The 20,230-nt window shown below is 49.1% G+C and overlaps 1 protein-coding gene across 1 annotated transcript in view; it reads right to left on the bottom strand.

Annotated features, from left to right (window-relative positions):
• Positions 1-368: 368 nt before the first annotated feature.
• Positions 369-20,230, bottom strand: part of RASGEF1C (RasGEF domain family member 1C) — a 28,798-nt gene continuing 8,936 nt past the window's right edge. Inside the window, exons 4-13 of the mRNA XM_006923244.2 lie at positions 20,026-20,226; positions 18,871-18,945; positions 12,915-13,004; positions 11,445-11,547; positions 10,918-10,997; positions 10,741-10,836; positions 6,423-6,518; positions 4,372-4,495; positions 861-933; positions 369-393 (exon numbers count right to left, since the gene is read on the bottom strand). Coding sequence (XP_006923306.2) covers positions 369-393; positions 861-933; positions 4,372-4,495; positions 6,423-6,518; positions 10,741-10,836; positions 10,918-10,997; positions 11,445-11,547; positions 12,915-13,004; positions 18,871-18,945; positions 20,026-20,226 — 963 coding nt within the window. The remainder of the gene's footprint in view (positions 394-860; positions 934-4,371; positions 4,496-6,422; positions 6,519-10,740; positions 10,837-10,917; positions 10,998-11,444; positions 11,548-12,914; positions 13,005-18,870; positions 18,946-20,025; positions 20,227-20,230) is intronic.

The raw sequence follows: 20,230 nt of genomic DNA, 5'->3' as shown, positions 1-20,230 counted from the left end.
CAGGCCACCTGGTAGCAGACTGGGTGTCAGCTTCCATGGCACGAGTCACCCAGTGAGAGCGGTCCTTGCTGAGGATGGACAGACTGATCAGCAATGTGACCACACTGTCCTGAAGGCAAGGCCCCAGAGGCAAGTGCCACCCACACATCTGAAGGTCCTGGGCTCTGCCAGGGCTGGGGTCCCACAAAAGGTGAAGAACAGTTTCCTGAGCTGCACAGTCACTGTGGGGGGTGCCAGGCCACGGGGTCACAGTTTACAAAGCAGTGAGGGCCCAGGCCTCCCTGCCCGCGGGCCGGCTGAGGCAGGGCTACGATCGAAGGCTTCTGCGGGCTTTCTCTCCCTCTTCCTCCACCTCCTCCTCTGGCCCCTCACGTCTTCCCCAAAATAGAGGACCTGCAGGTTTAAACAGACCCAGCCTGTGGTCACATTTCCTTCTAGAGTGTCACTTCCTCAACAGGTGCCTTCCACCTGGCGGGGTGTCATGCAATGCTCTCAGCTCAGGGTTCAGAGCCCACCACTGAAGATCATTATAACCTCCACCCATTGTGTTAACAGGCTGAACAAGCAGGAGGTGGCGTGTGTTGCATCGGAATGCCAACTGGGGGTTCCAAGCCCTGGGACACACATCTTGATTGACTGCAGATGCAGCTACCAGTCATGGGGGGTTGTGGTCTGAACCTCCTCTCCGACCCAGCCCTTGAGTTCTGCCCCAACCCCAAGACCCTGGCCTGACCTGCCTTCTCTGGGGCTCTCAGGAGGTTGATACTGGGGTACTGATGAAGTCCCTCGGCCCCGTCCTGGCCCAAACACCCCACCCCTCCTCTACCGCATCCCTACCCCATCTTGGCATGCACACTAACCTTAGAGTTTTCCACCTCTCTTTTTCTGAGTGGTTCTCTGGGCTCTCACTTTCATATGAAGCCAAATAAAGACCTAGTCAGAAAATGAAGTGAAATTACACAATTATAGTTGATAATAATCCGTTCTATGCCCAGAGTCTGAACTGCTTTCTGTTTTAAAATTAAACTTGTGGTTGAAAGATAATTGCAGATTCACATACAGTTGTAAGAAACATAGAGAGATCTGTGTACCCTTTACCCAGTCTCTCCAAAAGGCAACCATTTGCAAAACTATAAGACAGGGTTGCCACTGGGATGTTGACACTAATACAGTCAAGATGTGAACATCCATTACCACAAAGACCTCCTCATGTGGCCTTTTATAGCCACCCCCACTTCCCGCCCATCTCCACCCTTTTCTTAACCCCTGGCAATCACCAATCTGTTCTCTATGTCTATATTTTGTCATTTCAAGAATGTGATATAAATGGAGTCGAACAGTATGTAACCTTTTGGGACTGGCTCTGCTCACCAGTGGAACTCTCTGCAGATTTCTCCATGATGTAGGGTGTCAATACTCCACTGCTTCTTGTCGCTACAGTGTCTCATGGTGTGGATGTACCACAGTGTTTTTAACCACTCACCCACTGAAGGGTGTCTGGGTTGTTCCTAAGGTTCAGCTTCGACAAACTAAGCTGCTATAAGCATCAGTGCATGGGTTTTTGTGTGAACATGAGTATTCCTTTCTCTGGCATAAATAAATGCCCAAGAGTATAGTTGCTGAATCATGTAGTAGTGGCATGTTTTAGTTTTATAAGAAACTCTTTGTCTGGTTTTACATTTTGACTTATCTACAGTAAATTCCTGAAAGATATTTTCACCAGGTATAGAATTCTGGGTTGACAATTATTTTCTTTCAGCACTTGAAAAATGTGCCACTGCCTCTGGGCCACCACGGTTTCTGATGAGGAATCCGATGTCATTTGAATTGTTTTTCCCTATAGGTGCCATTTCTCTCTCACTGCTTTTAAGATTTATTTCTTTTTCCTTAGTTTCCAAAAGTTTGACTATGGTGTGTCTTCATATGGGTTTCTTTGAGTTTTATCTTCTTTAGGATTTATTTGGCTTCTTGAATCTGTAGATTTATGTCTTTTCCAAATCTGGGAACTTTCCAGTCATTATTTCTTCAAGTACTTTCAACCCTACCTGCCTGTCCCTTCCTTCCTGGATTCTGATAACACAAGTGTTAGATCTTTTTTTTTTTTTTTTTAATAGTCCCATAGGTCCCTGAGGCTCTATTGTTCAGAGTGTATAATTTCTATTGTTCTATCCCCCATCTCACTGATTCTTTCCTTTGTCCTCTCTATTATTCAGTTGAGCCCATCCACTCAGTTTTTTATTTCATTTATTGTATTTTTCAGTTCTAAAATTTCCATTTGGCTCTTCATTATATCTTCTGTTTCTTTGCTGAGATTTTTTATGTTTTCATTTATTTCAGGGAGCCCCAAGGCTGAATGGATTGCCGGGTGGGCCCTGCCAGGGAAGACCTGGAACTGAGGATAGGGTGGGACTTCTCTCGGAGGCTGTAACTCACTTAGGGCTCAATACATCTTAGGTCTCTTCTTTTGCTTTTTTCCACTTTTTGGGGGTAGGAGAGGGACAAAAAGAAGAGAGGGTCAAATGGAAGGTGCTCCTCCCTAAGGGTGTTTCTGAAGGGCCAGGATTTTATCTGTATGTTCGTGGCCAAATCACTACCTGGAACATAGCAAGCTCTCTAGAAATAATGCTGACTAAATGAAATGTCCCTCTCTCACGCTCCGTCCTGCCCTTAGACTCCTTTGCCCCTCTCCTAATGTGCCTATGACACATTTTATTGCTCAATTTCTACTGGCTAATGACAACAATCACCATAATAACCAATATGGTAGGCTGAATAATGGCTCCCAGAGGCATCCAGATCTAAACCCCCAGAACCAGCAGACATGTTACCTTCTGTGGCAAAAAGGGACTGTTCATGTGTGATTAAAACAAGAATCTGGAGATAGGAAGATGATCCTGGATTATCCAGGTGAGCCCTAAATGCCATCACAAGTGTCCTTCTGTGAAGGGGATGGAGGGAAACTTGACCGCAAGAGAGAAGATGATGTGATGGTGGAAGCAGAGGTTGGAGTGATGCTTTGGAGGTGGAGGAAGGGGCCAGGAGCCCGGCAACACAGGCAGCCCTGGAAGTCATAAAAGGCCAGGAAATGATTCTCCCCACTAGAAATAACCAGCTCTGCTGAAACCTTGATTTTAGCTCAGTGGAACTGACTTTGGACTTTTAACCTCTATGACTGTAAGAGGATAAATTTGTTGTTGTGGGCCACCAAGTTTGTGAGGATTTGTTTCAGCACCAATAAGGAGACTAATACAACTAGTATCGACTAAGTGTAGTCCTATGGGCTTTGCCGGTGCCAGTTTGAATAATTCTCACTGTGGCCCTGGGAAGTAGCCTCTCTCACTTTATAAATACAGCAGGGGAGGCTCAGAGAGGGTGAGGAACATGCCAAGGGTCACACAGCTTGCTATGGCGGGGGTGGCCCAGGCAGGTTTATCCATCAGGCTGTTGAGCTTCTTGATGCAGGGAAGAACTCCATATACTGTTAAGACTCCCTCCAAGAAGTTACTAGCTCTAAAATATAAAAAAATAAAGTGGCAAAGTTGAAAGTATTAACAATTAAAAAGCAAAATCATTAGAAAATCCTTCCCCTATTTTTGTTTTGGGTAGAATGTGTTCTCCAGCGCCAGAGTGTGGTCCCTCTGTAAAACGCTCGCCATGATGAGAAGCAGGTCCTCCTCTGTGCTGAGTGAGAGTTTCCCGGCATGCTTTGAGGGTCCTGGATCCAGGGAGCAGCTAACCATGGGGCTACACTTCCCCACAGCAAGGGGCAACTCAGGCCCAGAGGATCACTTGCTTCGCCAGCACTTTCTCTTCTTGGAAGAGGGGCTCCTGGTGTTTGTTCTCTTAGAAAATTCATGAGCAAGTCTGTTATATCTGACAAATGACCAGATGAGAATACAGATTTTCTGTAGGGGACAGACATTTACAGTACTCCGGTGATATCTTGTCTGATGTTGGTGTGTATTACACACACATGCACACACTCTCACGCACACATACCAGCTGGAAGGACATCCCCATGTGAGCCCTGGAAAGGTGGCTCTTACCATCACCCTCACTTTTCTGAAGAGTAAAGTGGGGTCAGACAGAAGGTGGTTCAGATTTATGATGCCCAACAGCGTCCAAGCTGCATCCGGGGAAGCCTGGCCCTGGGGGAATGGGTCCAATCTGCGATGCCTCAGGCCCCGTCCAGTGTTCCGGGGATGGCAACTGACTGGCGGAGAGATGCAGCCTCATCTGCTCCCTCCCTGAGCCAGCAAATATGGGCATGGTGTGTCCTGCTCAGAGCAGGGGCCCCGAATGGCGATGTGACTAAAAGGCCATGTAAGAGTCTTGTGGCCTGGGGGCCAGTGATGCCTGGAGCTACCTTACCGTCCTCACTGAAGATGGGAGCCGTGTACAGGTAGTGGGTGATGCTGGGGTCTTGCTCGAAGGGACATTCCACTTGTTTCCATGTGATAAACTCTCCAACCTGCTTGGCCAGCTCCAGAAATTTCTGCCAGGGTCATAGAGACACAAGATGGATGCACTCCCAGGTCCTGGACGTCACCTGCGAGAGTGGGGCCAGCCCTGGCAAGGCCTTTTTCGTAGCCTCTGGGGTGGACAAGGTGGAACACTGGGCAGTAAATGACAGTATCACCCATCGAGAAACCTGGGTGTTTGTCACATCTCTTTATCTCCTCCAAGGAATCAGCTGTACTTGTCACCTAGGGCTCATCAGCCCCCATGTTGTGGGGACAGGGAGGCTCGGGCCATGGCCGCAGCAGGCAGTGCCTCTAGCTAGAGGTGGACCTTACTTTAGTTTCTATTTATTTTTGTGGTTATCCCAACTTATGGCAAGTTTGTTTATTTAAAGAATATGCAAGTAAATTTCGATAAATGTATTTAAATAAAATTAAGGTAAATTCACTGAAGAAGAATTTCATTTAAGTAAAATAGAAATATGCTTATTTAAATTTTAAAAAAGTACTAACTTAAAGAAGAAGTTTAAATAAATAGCAGTACCAAGTTATGAATGGGTGAAAGCCCCACTCCTGGCTTTATTTGACCAGCCCTCGCTGGCTTCGCCCCCATTGCCCGCATCCTAAATCCGGGCACCGGTGAGCACCTTGCAGTCTTGCCTCTCCACGCCCAGCCTCAGCTCTGAAGACCAAGAAGGCAAAAGACAGGGTTCCCGCCCTGGTGTGTGACGGAGTTGCCAGAAGAGGGCGCTCCCAGGCCCCAGGGCCCTGCAGCCTCGCCCAAGCCTGGCTTCTTCCATGTCACCTCTGGCCCGGAACTGCCCCTGGGGTGCAGGGCTCAGGTCATCTGCTACACTGGACTTCCCCCAGCTCCGCTGGCCTTCAGGGGTAATCAGGTCGGTGAGAGGCATGTGAAGGTCACTGGGGTGTTCGTGTGAGGCTGAATGGCCCAGGCGCCTGCAGTGGGCCCAGTCATCAGGTGACACCTGCAGAGCCCTTGGTGGGCCTAACAGCACATCCTCCTAGCCCCTCTGTAAGGCTGCGGAAGAAGCCCCCTTTCATAGACAGACTGAGGCTCAGACTGAGCAAGGAGCTGGCCCAGGGCTGATTGCTCTTGGAGTTGGAGGCTGGGTGGGGCCAGCACTAGGATAGGTTGGCCTTCCCAAGGTAGAAGAGCCCCCTCTTTCCTGTGGATTGGGGGTGCCACTGCTGCATGGCATGATCTGTCTGACTCAGTGACCACCTGCTGTCACTGTCCCACGCCATCAGGGCTTCCGGGCCCCGGCCCTCACCATGCCTAGCCTACCAGCTACTTTGAGCCACATGTGCTGGGTAGGCCTGTGTCGGGGGTTGTGAGATGGAGTGGAACAGCCTGGAACAGCTTTTGAGGAGTGCGGGGACTGGAGTACTGTGCCGAGGGACGCCCAGCCTATTTTTCACTGGCCTCCCTCTGCCTGGAAGATCTAGAGGGCTTCTTGGAGGAGGGGGACACTTGAGCTGACACTGGTGAGTGTCTGCTGAGGGAGAAGTCTTTCTTCCCTTGTGCCCATGTTGCCCTCTGACTGGTTACTTCCACTTGTTGTTCAGGCCTCCCCCTTGGGTAGGCCTCCCTGACCCCTGTGCACTGTGCCCCTGTGCAGCCTGTCACATCACCTCACCAGCTGTCACTATGGGTCTGTGGGGCTTTCTCACCAGCCTGGTGCTCCTCAGGGGCTGAAAATGACTCTGGTTCACCCATGCTAGGCACAAGGCCTGCCTGGAGTAGGGACCGATGGCTGCATGAACCTGACTCCTCCTATGGAAGATGTGGGGTGCACAGACCCTCATCGACCTGCTCTGACATTGGTCGCAAACTCTGTCTTGGGGTCCCCATTAGTCCAGCTGTCCAGGCCAGCGTTCCTGCTCTGGGAGCTCTTACATCCTGTCTAACTTGGTGGCACAGCCCCGGACCCTGGACCCTACCTCAAAGTTGATGTGTCCATTGGGGAGGCGGTTGGCACAGCCCTCGTTCAGGAAGTAGATGTCTTTGATGAGCAAGCTGAAGAAGGGAATGACGATCTGGAAGGGACAAGGTGTGGGTCAGCCCTTGCCAGCAGCCACCTGCCCCAAGGACCTCACATGCATCAGCGAGAGAGACTTCCTTGGCATAGATGGCTGGCCTCAGCATTGGCCTTGGGATGCACGGGGTACAGGTTACTTAGTGTGCCCCATGGGGCTGGACTGATTCCTCCTAGGCCTTGTCAGGTCCCAGTGCTGACTGAGCTCCTACTGTATACGGTGCCATTTGGGTCCATGGTGGGGCTGGGTGGAAGTCCCAATGCTCCTTGAACATTTCTTTCGTCTCCCACTGGGAGGACCGGCGCAGACTGAGCACATGTTTAATCCATATGGAATGGGCATCAACTCCTGTGAAAGTTTGTGGCCTCATTTTTAATACTTATTTACCAATTTGCTATTCTATGTCTTTCTTGATGCTAAAGCTCTGAGCCTGCTGCACTATGGTGAGGCCCAGCGCACAACCTTTTGGTCCCTGAAGGTCAGCCTGCGAATAGGGGGGTCTCTGTGCTTCTCTGTCAGATGTCTTGCTTGTCTCTCCCTGCCCTGTCGACCCCTAGAGAATTGAGTTTACTGCTGACAGCTCAGACACCCAGGGGAACTAGCTGGCTCTACCCTGCTATTGTGGGTTGAACTGTGTCCCCCCTCAAAAGATGTACTGATGTCCTAAACCCTGGTGCCTGTGAATGGGACCTTATCTGGAGATAATCTTTTCAGATAGAATGAAGTTAAGATGAAGTCATACTGGATATGCTGGGTTTTAATTCAGTGATTGGTGTCCTTGTAAAGAGAGGGACATTTGGACACACGCAGGAAAGATGGCCACATGAAGATTGAGACAGATTGAGATAGGAGCGATATGGCCACTGGCCGAGGAAATCCTGAGGCCACTTGAAGCTGCAAGAGGCCAGGAGGACCTTCCCACAGAGACTCTGGAGGCAGTGTGGCCCTGTCCACCCTGATTATGGCCTCCTGCACTGGGAGAGGACACATTTCTGTTCTAAGCTGCCCAGCTGTGTGCTTTGTAACATCAGCTGCAGGGCGCTAACTTACCCTCTCTGCCAGCCCAGCCTATCACCCTTGGAACTGGGCACCAGACACTGACATTTCTGGCTCAGGGAATGCCAAGTGAAGGTCACCTCCTATGCAAGATGACAGGCGCTTTGAGGCGAGGACCTGGGCTCTGACCACTCTGCATAGCACAGAAGTATGGATGGCTCAACTGGGCAGAGCAGATGAGGAAACTGAGGCCTATGGAGTGGCAGGGCTATGGCCGGCTAGTGACCACCAGGGCCAGGACCAGAGCCAGATTTAGCAGGAAGACCAACCGCCTGTTTTGCCGGAGACAGAAGGGTTTTCTGGGATACAGAGCTTTTGGTTCTAAAACTGGGACATCCCAGGGAACTGGTCACCCTGGAATGATGTAAATTCCACAGCATTTGCTCAGTTCTTCTCTGCACCAGGTGCCAGGGCTTGAGGGACAGTGAAGGTGTGTCAGACACATTCACCTCTGACCTCAGTGTACCAGGAGACAGTCATGGGAACAACTAGAGAGTGAAGGAGGCTTTGCTGCCCTTAGGCTCCCAAAGGGCCCTCTGTTTACACCTTTGTCATGGGGCCACCAGTGGTGGGCCTGAATGTTCCACTGAGCAGAGCCGTATGTGCACAAGATAGCGTTTTATGCTCACCACAGTCTAGTGAAGCAGGGCTCTTATTGCCTTACAGAGGAGGAAGCTGAGACCCAGAGAGGGTAAGTAACTCTCAGGAGCTCACACAGCAAGCGGTAAGGAACAGAGGCAGGCCTAGGGCCTAGGTGGCTCAGCCCCAGAACCTCTGCCTTTCCTGCTTCCTTAACGAGCCAGTCCATCTCCTCCATGCCCCAACACTGTCGCTGAGTCCCAGGCCTGTGTCGGAGCGCGAGGGCTGAATTGGGTTGGAATGGGAAGAAGCGCTGGGACAGGGAGTGGATTAAGGGCAGTGGGACGCTGAGGACAGACATGACTCCTCAGGGGCCTGGTGCAGGCTTCCTGGAGGCAGCGGGCATTGGAGTTGGTCCTCAGGGCAGTAGCATTTTCCACATACAAGCACTTTTCACCACTTCTGCCTGTCCATGTGGGTCCAGGCCCACCCTCTAGGGCTTTTGTCCTGGCTGGTCTCCCTGCCCCACGGGGTGACGCCAAACCCACTGCCCTTGCTTTCTGGAGCTGAGCAGTTCCATCAGAACCCAGCTCAGCCTGGAGGTCACCCAGAGAAGTCTGCGTAGTGTGGGCTGGCGACAAAGACAGGGGCAGGGGAGAGGGCAAGGTAGACAGGGGCCAACCACAGGCAAGAAGACAGCATAGGGTGACTACCGAGACTTCTGAGCCTTAAAGTTTCAGCTGGGGTCACTGGGGGACTGTGAGAGCATCTTGCAACCCTTCCTTCCTTCCTTCATTCCTTCCATCCATCCACCCATTTATCCACCCATCCTCCAGCCTTCTGTCCATTTATAAGGCAGCTTCTATGGGCCCAGCCCATGGTTCATCTCTCTCTGGAAGTTAGAGGAGAATGCAGTGAAACTAAATACACACCTCTGTAAGTCATCTGTCTACCTCCAGCACCAGACCTAAATGTGCAGCTGGCAGGGGGCTCTGAGTGCAGAAACAGGAAGTCCTGGTGAGTTCACTCTGCCCCACGGCCTCAGCACAGATGCAAGAGAAACGGTGCAGAGTGCCGGAGCCATGAGTGACACCTCAGACCGAAGGCCACAGCCAACACTATGCATCCCCACCCCACAGTCCAACTCCTGGGCCATAAGCCACTACCCGTGTGACTGCCACACAGCGCCTGTGCCTGGGAACAAGAGGCAGCCTGGTGGTGAGTACAAGCTAGAGTCTAACTCCCAGCTTTGCCACCCACTCGCCATGCGAATGGACAAGTGAGGCCTCCATTCTGAGACTCAGTCTTCTAATCTGGGAAATGGCAGAGCTGAAATCCACCCTGTAGAATAGTCACCAGAATTAAACGGAGGATGGAGGTCCAGTGGCCCTCATGTGATTGGTACTCAGTGAAACGAGGTTCCTACTGCCCTGGTGTCCCAGCTTCCTGGCTTGTGGGGGACAGGCTCACCTGCTCTGGGGCTTGAGGTCCCACTTCACTGGATGCTGCCCCCTCCTCCTCAGCCCTCCTTGGACCGGAGTTGCTGAAGTGCTCACAGCCCGAACAGGAAGGGCCATGAGTATCTCGCCTGCTCCCCAAATCTACATCTACCCAGTACAATTTCAGTGACTGCGGCTTTCAAGACAGCAGTTTGCTCTATTATGCCTCAAGCTGGCAACAGACCTCCACGCAGGGATCTGATGCCACCAAAGTTCCAAAGAGACCAGACTGAAGGCCCAGCCAGTCTCAGTGTTTCCTGTGCCCAGAGACGAACAGTGCTAATTGCCGGCTGGTGACAGGCTCCCAGACAGAGCATAACTGTGATCCCAGGGCCCACGCATGGCTTCTTGTATCAGAGGCCACTAAGAGAATTTGGAAGAGAAATAAAATTGATCAAGGCCAGTGAAGCCCCCCCCCCCCCAAAAAATGAAAGATAAAATTGATCAAGGCCAGTGAAGCCCCAGCCCCCCAATGAAAATGTATAGGAATGGAACCTGTGAAAAGGGCAGTTTTAGTGGGTGAGAAGCTTGGATCAGTCATTGCCAGATTCATCCATGTGATCTGAGGCCACATCAATGAAGGTATTGAGTTTAGATGAAGGAGGTGTAAGATCCTTCATACTTGGGATCACAATTTGATCTGAAAGGGAAGGGACTCTGACAAATGGAGCTGTTCAGGGATCAAAGAAACCCAAGTGGGAGGGGACTGAAGACCGGGGTACACAGGTCAGGTCTGGGGCTGCTGACTCAGGAGGAGAGCAGGAGAGGGGCCTGGGTACTCTGAAAGAGTGGCAGGTAGAAGAGGGAACAGTCTCACTCTGCACGGCCCCCCAGAGAGGACAACCCCAGGGGTTGGCTGCCACCGCAAAAGGAAGCCTTCTTATCAGTTAGAGCTGCTTGGGGGCAGGCTGATCTGTTTGATAAGGTGGTGCGTTCCCCCTACTAGAGGCATGCAAGCAAGGAGACGTGGTTGTCTATTACAGATGCTGTAGAAGCGTAGGGTTTGGACCAGGTGACCTTGGAGTTGGCATCCAGTTCTCTGATATTGCCCATCTGGGCCAAGGTGGTTGAGAGCAGGGAGGACCTACCTTTTCCCGGCTGCTGTGGGCCGTCAGGGAGCGGTGGGCTGCGCCACGTAGGGCTGTCCTGTAGTTGCAGAAATTCCCTGTTGGGTCCATCTGGTGCTGGAAGGAGACATGGATACGGCTGGGCAGCTGTGTCTGCGGACAGCCAGTGTTACCTGGTCACCCAACAACTTTGCTTACCTCGAGAATGAAAAACTTAGCTGTCTTCACTTTGGCCCAGGTCTTCTTCAGCCTAGAGACAGGGCTCATGTTCATGCCAGCTGAAAGAGGGAGGGCCGAGCTGGGGAGGGCTGCTCCAGGCTGCACAGCCCCCCTCACTTCCTCAGGCAGGAGGCCTCTGTGTGGCCCCAGCTGGCCCAGCCCCTCAGGCTGCACCCTGACCAGGGCTAAGGTCTGCAGCAGTCGCAGCTGTCAGGTGGCAGGTAGATGTCATATTGGGGCAGGCCTGGCTTCCACGAGTGCAGGCCGCCAGTCCCAGTGCTCGGCACACTGGACCCACACCATGACCAGGGCCTGCTCAGGGGCCCCTCTCTCCCTTGATCTAGGGACACATGCTAAGCCCTTACTGAGCACCCTGAGGGGGCTGAGCTTGCCTCCCTCGGACCTCTCGGGGAGCCATGGGCCCAGTTGGCACCCAGGCCTTGCTGAGAGGAGCACCCTGGCTTACACCCATGTGCCCGGGCACTCGTCCCGGGCCAGCCACTCACAGACAATGGCCATGAGGGAGTTGAAGTTGCCGATGTTGAAGCACTCGCGGGCCACGTCGACGAAGAACTCGATCACCTGGGCCCTCCGCTTCTTCTTGGCCGGCTGGGGACAGGACACCTGAGCCTCAGCCATGATGGATCCTTGCCCTGCTCTGACCACACACCCTGCTCACCTGGCCAGTCCCTCTTAACGGCTGAGATGTGTGATGTGAGCAGTCTGCAGCCCATGGGCTTGGGGACTCCCACACATCCTGGGCAGAGCCAGCGTAGACCTTACCTCTGGGGAGGACTCTGGGTGGGAGGGCATGAGGTCACCTGCCCAGCTCCAGCACCCCCTCTGGAAGCAGAAAGCATGGCTCTCTCGCTTTCCCCCCAGCACCAAGCTTGCTGTCCCCACATGGGGCCACAAGCCAACCCTGGCTCGGATGGGCTGAGTTCAGGCTTCGCTCAGGCAAACCCCATGCCAGCTGCCAGGCCACCAATGTCAACGTACGGAGCAGCAGGGCCCCGGGCCCTAGGCCGTGCTCCTTCCGCAAAGATAGCGCTGACCTGCCTCCCACAAGTGCAGCGCTAGTCTTATCGCCACTGAGAAGCATGCTGTGGGGTCTGCGGAGAAATGCTGCTTCACCCCCCTTCAGAGAGCTGCCTGCCTTGGGTACTGCCCTGTCCTTCTCAGGGCAGTGCAGTGACAGTGATGGTGACCAAGCAAGGTGGGGATGTGGGCTCAAAAACAGGAAACACTCTCATGGGTGGAGGCATCGCAGGTCAGCTTCTCCTTCTGACCAGGCCCGCCTCTTCCCCTTTTTCTGTCACAGGTGTGCACCCCCAGAACCACCTCGCACCCAGGCTCTGTAGCAATGTCTGCTTTTGGAGAGCCCAACCTGGCACATGTGCTGCCTCTAGTCTTTTCCTGAGACAAGTGGCCCCTGGGTTTCACCTGATGGTGGGGAGTAGGTTCAGGGAAGGGTCCCTTTGTTGTAAGGGAGAGAAGAAGGTGGGCTGGTCTGGCTGGCGGGACTGTGTCTCGATGACAAGCTCAGCCTCGTCAGGTCTTCCTGCTTTCTACTTCCCAGGAGAAGCTGGAGACCTGGACTTTGAATGTGCGATCTCTCAATTCTTAAAGGTTGGGTGATATCTATCTCTCAGTTGCAAGTGAGCCAAACAAAATGGGGCTGCAGGCCAGTCCCCCTAAGGTAGACAGGCACAGATGGAGGAAGCAGAGGCCGCCCCTCACTCCTTCAGCCAGCAGTCTCAGAGGCCTGTGGATCCATGCCAGGCTCTACTCAGAGGGAAAATGTCACCACAGGCCAGCCAGGTGACACCTGGTGTCCCAGAGGGGTGCCCAATCTGGCCTTGGGCTTGGAGACAGATGGGTGCAAGAAGCCCATTCGCTTCCCTCCCAGGAGGGCTCGTCCCAACCCCCGCCTGCCTTTGGCCATGCCAGGCCATGCCCCCCGGTTTTCCACACACCATGCAGATCTCAGTCGCTACGAGGTAGCATAATCTGTTGAACCACTTCACGTAAGCTTCCAGGTTCTTCGTCTTGTCACTGAAACAGGGCTAGAAAAGATGCAAGGACAACACTCAGTCTTTTTGTCAATAATTTTTGGAACATGAAGTCAGTTCATAATCATTACAGATAATCTGAATAATGCCAAACTCCAAAATCATCCACAGATAGCAATGATTTGATGTGTATCCTTCTAGTCTTTTTTCCATACACTTAGAGATATAATTTAATATGATATTTATTAATACGATATATAATTGTTGATCCTCATTATTCACTGATCCTGTATTTGCAAATCTATCTACTCCCTCAAAATTTATTTGTAACCTCCCAAATCATACTTGCATCACTTTTGCTGTCATTTATATGTGCGGAGTGGCAAAAAATTTGAGTCACCCAATGTGTGCTGAAGTTAAGCTACGTGATGCTCCGCCTTCTTGCTTCAGCTCTCATACTGCAAACAAGTGTCCTTTCTGTGGTCTATTTAATGTGGTGGTGATTTCACTGCTTAAAGTGGCCCCTGAGCACAGTGCTGTCTAGTGTCCCTAAGCACAGGAAGGCTGTGGTGCCCCCACGGAGAAAATATACGTTAGATAAGCTTTGTTCAGACATGAGTCATAGTGCTGTTGACTATGAGTTCAGCGTTATTGAATGAACAGTATATATTGAATAAAATTTCTTTAAACCAAAACACACATAAAACAAGGCTGTGTGTTGATCGATTGATGAAAATGTGATGACAATGTGATGAGAGGCTTGCAAGGAAACTCACCTTGTATTTCCCTTAGGAGCAGTGGCATTTGTTAATCAGTGTTCATGACTTTATGGGATATAACTACTTTGAATAATGAGAATTGACTGTGTGTATGTATGTATCTATCTATCTATAACTATATATATTTCCATATTTTTCCATGTGAACTTTTCATGTGCCATATAATATCTTTTAGAAATAAATTTTTAAAACTGATGTCAAACATTCCACTATATAAATATACCACAATTTCAAAAATTAAACTTAAGTTAACTTAAATATACATATTAAAATTGTCAGGGTGGCTTTCAATAAACACAGAGGGAAGATGAAATGGGGGATCTATCCAAAAGAAGTAAAGAAAGGAGGAAAAAAGAAATAGGAAAGGTAAGGAAGACCATGGAAAGGTATAACAGAAGACAGTAAAAACGAATCTGTATACATCAGTAATTACAACCATTGTAGTTAAAAAACTCAGCTACTTGCTATTTTCAAGAGAGATACCCTAAACCCAAGGAGATAAGTAAAAGGAAAAAAAAGAAAAAGAAAAAAGCATATGATAAACATCACATTGCTATATTAATATTAGCCAAAATAGATTTTCAGCTTAAAAAAGAGACTCAAAGACAAAAAGCATGAGAAAAGATTAAAGTTATTGAGAAGATGTCACATAGAAAATTGTTTGCACCTAACAACATAGCTTCAAAATATGGTGGCAAAAATAATCAGGAAGGAAAAGTTCTATGGATGTTAAAAAATTAAAAACTTAAATAGAGAATATTGTGAATAACTTTTTGTCTATAAATGTGAAAACTCAGGAGGAAAGGTCAAATTCCTGGAAAAATATAAATTATAAAACAGAGTAAAGAAGAAATAGAAACCTAAATAGTCTTGCAACTACTAAAACAACAGCAAACAAACAAACAGTATATATATATTGAATCAGTATGTAAACATTTTCTCTGTAAAAGGAAATATCAAGCTCAGATGGTTTCATTTGCAAATTCTATCAAACATTCCAGGAATAGGTGATTTCGGTCTTCCACACAGAACAGAGAATGGAGAGAGACTAGACAAGAAAAGTGACAGAAAGGAAAATAACGGTAAGAAATATAATAGAGAAAATGCCATATGTAAGGTATGCATAAGGCACCCACGGAAAAAATCTAACAAAACTTGATTAAGACTTTTATGGAGAAAACTATAAGAACTTAGAAAGATATTACAGAGTAGACCTAAGTAAATGGAGGGACGAACTGTTTGTACAGGTTGGAAGAGTCAATATCATGAAGATGTAAATCCTTCCCCAATTGATCCATATTTAATACATTCTAACGAAATCTCAATAGGACTTTTCACTGAATTTGAAAAGTGATTCTAAATTTAAACAAAAAAAACAAAGGGCCAAGAAGAGCCAAGGCCCCCCTAAAGAGGAACCTGGGGGAGCTACTCAACCAGTCAAGACCTATCATACAACTGCAATAGTGAAGACAACGTATATCGATACTGAGACAGAAAAACGACCCATGGAGCAGAACAGACAGTCCAAGAACAGATCCATACACAGAGAAACCTGACATACGACAGCAGCAAAACTGCCCGGGAATGTGGGTGGACAAGGGAAGACATAAACGATAGTGCAGAAACAATTGTTATTTGCATGGAAAAAAAATGAAAATGGACCCCCACCTTCAGCCAAATCTACAAGATGAATTGCTGATTAAAGACTTAAATGTGAAAGGTAAAACTCTAAAACTTCTAGAGGAAAACAGAAAATTATCTTTATGACCTGGGTAAGGAATAGGGGGAGATTTCTTAACTACCACCACCACCAAAAACAAAAAAACAAACAAAATAAAACAAAACAAAACCATAAAGGGAAAGTTTAGTAAATTTGACTTGGTTAAAATTAAGAATACACACCCATCAAAAGACATAATAATGAGAATAAAAGCAAAGCTACCTACCAGGAGAGTAAAATTTGCAGTACTTCTGACACATAAAGGATAATTATCTAGTACATATTTAAAAAAAAAAACAAAACCACAAAACTTTTAAAAATTCTTAAGGAAAAGACAAATCACTAATAGAAAACTGGATGCAAGTTAGGGACAGGCATTTCACAGAAAACAAGAATGTCCCAAACCCACGAAAAGATGCTCCATTTAACAGTCTGACAAAAACAAAGTAGTCTGACAATTTCAAGTATCAGTGAGGATTCATAGCAAGAAAAACTCCCCACTGGGGACAGCCTCACCTGACATTGCCTGGTAAGGCTGATCATGTGCCTACTCTGTGACAGAGGCAGTAATCCCTCTCCCAGGTATATCCTAGAGCAACAATTCTCAGAGTGTTGTCTGTGGACTCCTGGGTGTCCACAAGGGCAAAACTATTTTCATATTTATACAATGGTAAGCCTTTTCGCTGTGTTGACATTGCAGTGATGTGTAAAAGAATGGAGGGAAAAATTTCTGCCACCTTAGCCCACATGGAGGTAGAGGCACCAAACCAGTGTGGTGGCATCATGCTCCTCACCATCACACACACAGAGAAAGAAAAAGAGCGAGTGTGACTTAAGAATGTCCTCAAGGAGGAAAACATTTTTCCATTTTATTAAATTTTGATCTTCAAGTCTTTGTCATAGTCTCTCTGACGAAATGGGAGTGTACACAGGTGCTTCTGCTTCATGCAGAGGTCTGAGGCTGGTCTTGAGAAAGAGCACTGTGTGACTGATTGGCGAGCCAGCTACTTTTCTCAGGGAACGCCATTTTTACTTGACAGAGGGACTGACCCACTATGGCTATTCAGACTTCAGTATTTGGCTGATATTGTCTTGGAAATGAACAAAATGAGACTGTCACTTTAAGGAGAACAGTCGATAATATTTGTTGCCAATGTTAAAATTCAAGTTTTCAGGAAAAATTGGGAACTTGTAAAACATGTTGTGCACCTCTGGCAGATTGGCAGCTTCCCAATACTCGAGGATTTTTTTTTTTTTTTAAATGAGACTACTAAGTGATATTCATGAATGTGATTTTAAAATATTGTATAACAAAACGTGCCAACATTTGGAAGATCTCCTTGATTCAGTGAACCCATATTTTCCAAATGACCAATGTATGATGTTACGAAATCATGCATGGGCAAAGAAGAGCTATTCAAGACGCAAGAGGGACGAATGGATTTCCATGTAATAGAGTCCAGAAAGTCCATTGATATATTTTCATATTGCTAATTGCAATTAATCTTTAACAACTACCACTTACTGACTTGCAGTGTAGTATCAAAGAAGATTTACAATGATCTGAAATGGCTGTAAAATGTACTTCCCTTTTCCGACTACATATTTATGTCAGGTTGGAGTTTCCACGGATAATGTATGTCAAGAGATTGAATGTAGAAGCAGATAAGAGAATCCAGCTGCCTTCTAAGTCAGTCACTTGAGAGATCTGTGAAAATACTGTAAGACAATGTCACCTTTTTATTTTTGGAAAAATAAAAAAATAATTTTTTATCTTGGAAAATTCAGTTATTTTTCACAAAATATGTTACATATGTCAGCCTATAATGGCTTCTTTCTCTGTTACTTTTGAATAAATAACTATGTTAAGTTATCAGTTTTAATGGCTAACATAATAAATATTGGAAGATAAAATCGACATAACCAAAAGTTCTTTGGAATCCTCCATAATTTTTAATAGTGAAAAGGTATCCTAAAAAAAAACACACTTGAGAACTGATGCCCTAGAAATATTTGCACCCACGTACACTAGGAAATGTGTAACAATGTTCATAGCAGCAAAATCTACAATAGCAAGAGGCTGGGCGCTGCACACATGCTCATGCTCATATAGAGCAGAGTGGGTGAATAACTGTCACGTGGAATTTTGATGTATTTCACAATAAAAAAGTAATACTTGAAAGTGGCCAAAACCTCCAACAAAAGGAAAGAGAGAAACAAACAACCCACTAAGAGTGGCAAAGTCTGCTTCCTGCTCCTGCCCCAGCTCCTGTCCCGCCCTGCTGAGCGCCCTGGAGTAACCAGGATTCCCAGAGACTGTCTATGTAGCCCTGCCTGGGCAATCAGGAATGTATCATGCACCCTCCTTCGTGTTGTTATTACGAATGGCCACATACTTTTTGTCACTGCTCTTCACTCTACTTCCTTCTCTCGACAATGGATCTTGGCGCTTAGTCCATACTTAAACAGTCCCTCTTATTCTTTTTAATAGTTGCATAACATTCTCCGTGTGTGAATGTAATATAATTTTTAATCCGGTCCCCAGGCTTTGGATGTAAGGAACCCTGTTTATTTCAAATGTTTTGCGTATATATGTTGGTGTACACGGGTGTGTATATCTGTAGGATAAACTATTAGGTAAAGAAAGTTGGGGTACAGAGAGTACATTTGAGTGTTGATGTTCTTGCCACGCTGCCTTCCAAAGTGGCTGTGCCAATTTCGCCTTCTACCGTCCATGTATGAGAGCGTCCCTTTTTTATACAAAGTTTGATCTTTGCTAATCTGAGGGGTGAAAATGCAATCGCATCTTTAGTTTGCACTGCTTTCATTAGGTGCAGGGCAGAAGACACGTTTCTGGTTCTCATTAGCATTTGACTTCGTTGAGAAGCACCAGGCACCATGCTGGTTGGGCTCTGAGAGAGGAGGGATGGGCTTTGAAATCCGTGTGTGGAAGACGTCCTGAGCGCGTGGCCCAGGAGTCCCTCCACCCTCAGAGGGACGAGAGCGCCCTGACCTTCCCTGGGCAGCGCGCACCAGCCAGCGCTTCCCCGAGTGACCGCTGGAGGGCACCGGCGCCCACCGAAATGCATCCGGAGAGCACACGGGGTTCCTGAGCAGCCGGAGGCGCCCTCTACCCTCCTCCCCACCGAGGGCTTCAGCTCCCCGCTTGCACCTTCGACCTTGTTAGGCGTGTGACCCAGCCGGGAACGTCTGCTCTCCCATGCTTCCCCCGGACTCGGGGATGTCACGGTCTGAGGCCCTCTGGCTGGAGGCATGGGCTGAGTGGGCATGGCCCTTCCAAGCCCATAGCCTGCCCTGGGCCCCTGGGAAGCTGGCTGAGATGATGCTGGTGCGGGGGGGGTGGGGTACCCCATAGGGACCAGTGGTCGCTGCAGGTACAGCCCGTCCAAGGGACTTCTACCTTTGTGCTGGCCAGAGGGTCCTTGTTCACAAAAGCCTGGACAAACTCCTCTGGCCCGATGTGTCTCAGGCGTTCCTGCGTGGGAAGGGAGAGGAGGAGTCAGAAACCGGAAGTTATGGGGGCCTGGCATAGTGCTCCTGCAGGCTCCCTGCCTCCCGGGCCACCCCCAGAGGGTCTCTGGGCACCTGCCCTTCTCACTGGAGCTCTGCAACCCTGTTCCGGGTTGTCACAGAGCTCAGCACCATCTCTGAAAGAGGCAGTCCCTCCTTTCCCACGTTCAAGGGCTGCCTCAGTTCATGGGGAGGAGCGGGGAGGGAGCGGGTGTAGGAGCAATGTCCCCATAGAAAGTGCTTGTGGGGTGATACCCAGGAAATGGGGCTGGAAATTGGTAATTGATGACCCATTCTCACCAGGGGAGGCCTGGTGGCTAAGACCATGGGGTCTGGGTCAGAATCAAATCCTGGTTCTGTCTCTTCTGCTGTGTCTGGCATGTCACTTAAACTCTCCAGGCCTTAGTTTCCTCATTTGTGAAAAGAGAATAATAATAGCATCTACCTGGCGGGGTGGTGGGAAAGTGAATGAGACAGTGTCTGTAAGCATTGAGTATAGTGCCTGGAAAAGAGCAAGGGACCTATAAATGGTGGAGGTTTAGCAGGATAGAAACCCACACCCCAACCTCCTCTCTCTGGGGTGCCCCCTTGGCCTCTGCTTCTACCAGGAACCCAACATGCTGGATGCTGGGCCTGGGGATTCCCTTCATAAGCAGGAAGGCCTGTCTGGCCAGAAAGCTAGGGTCATCGGTACAATGTGCTTGTGTGAGTCCCGGATAGGGAAACTGAGGCATTAGTGAGAGGATCATACAGTAGGCGGTGTCAGAGCCAGGATTTGAACCTAGTTCCTCTGTCCCGGGCCTGGACTCTCATGCTGGCCAGTGGTCAAAGCTGGGCAGGGTTAGCACCTCCAGCCCCGGAGTGGCGAGAGAATACTCCAGAGCCAGGTCACTCTGGAGAGGCCTGGCTGGCCCTGCTGTGCTGGGCTCAAACTCTGTGTTATGCTGAGGCGGGCCAGGGTCCAGATGTAGGTGGAGGGGTGGCCAGCAGTTATCAGATGTTCCTGGCTCTGGGTCCAGGCAGAGCGTGGCATGGGCCCGCTTACCAGCTCCACGTGGGTCAGCTGCTGAGCCAGCGTGTAGGGGTCGCTGCAGACGCCAAGGAGCTCCCTGTGGATGGAGGCTGGTGGCTTGGTCCTGTAGGAGATGGGCTTGTCGGCACCCAGCAGGCTTTCTGGCCCCTGACCCAGAGCTGCCAGCTTCTGGTGCAGAGCCTGCAGGAGCTGGTGCATCCTCCTTCTGTATGCCTGC

This window comes from Pteropus alecto, unplaced genomic scaffold (assembly GCF_000325575.1).
Source record: "Pteropus alecto unplaced genomic scaffold, ASM32557v1 scaffold78, whole genome shotgun sequence".
Taxonomy (NCBI): domain Eukaryota; kingdom Metazoa; phylum Chordata; class Mammalia; order Chiroptera; family Pteropodidae; genus Pteropus; species Pteropus alecto.
Note: the sequence above shows the minus strand (reverse complement) of the source record. Positions and strands in the feature narration are given on the sequence as shown.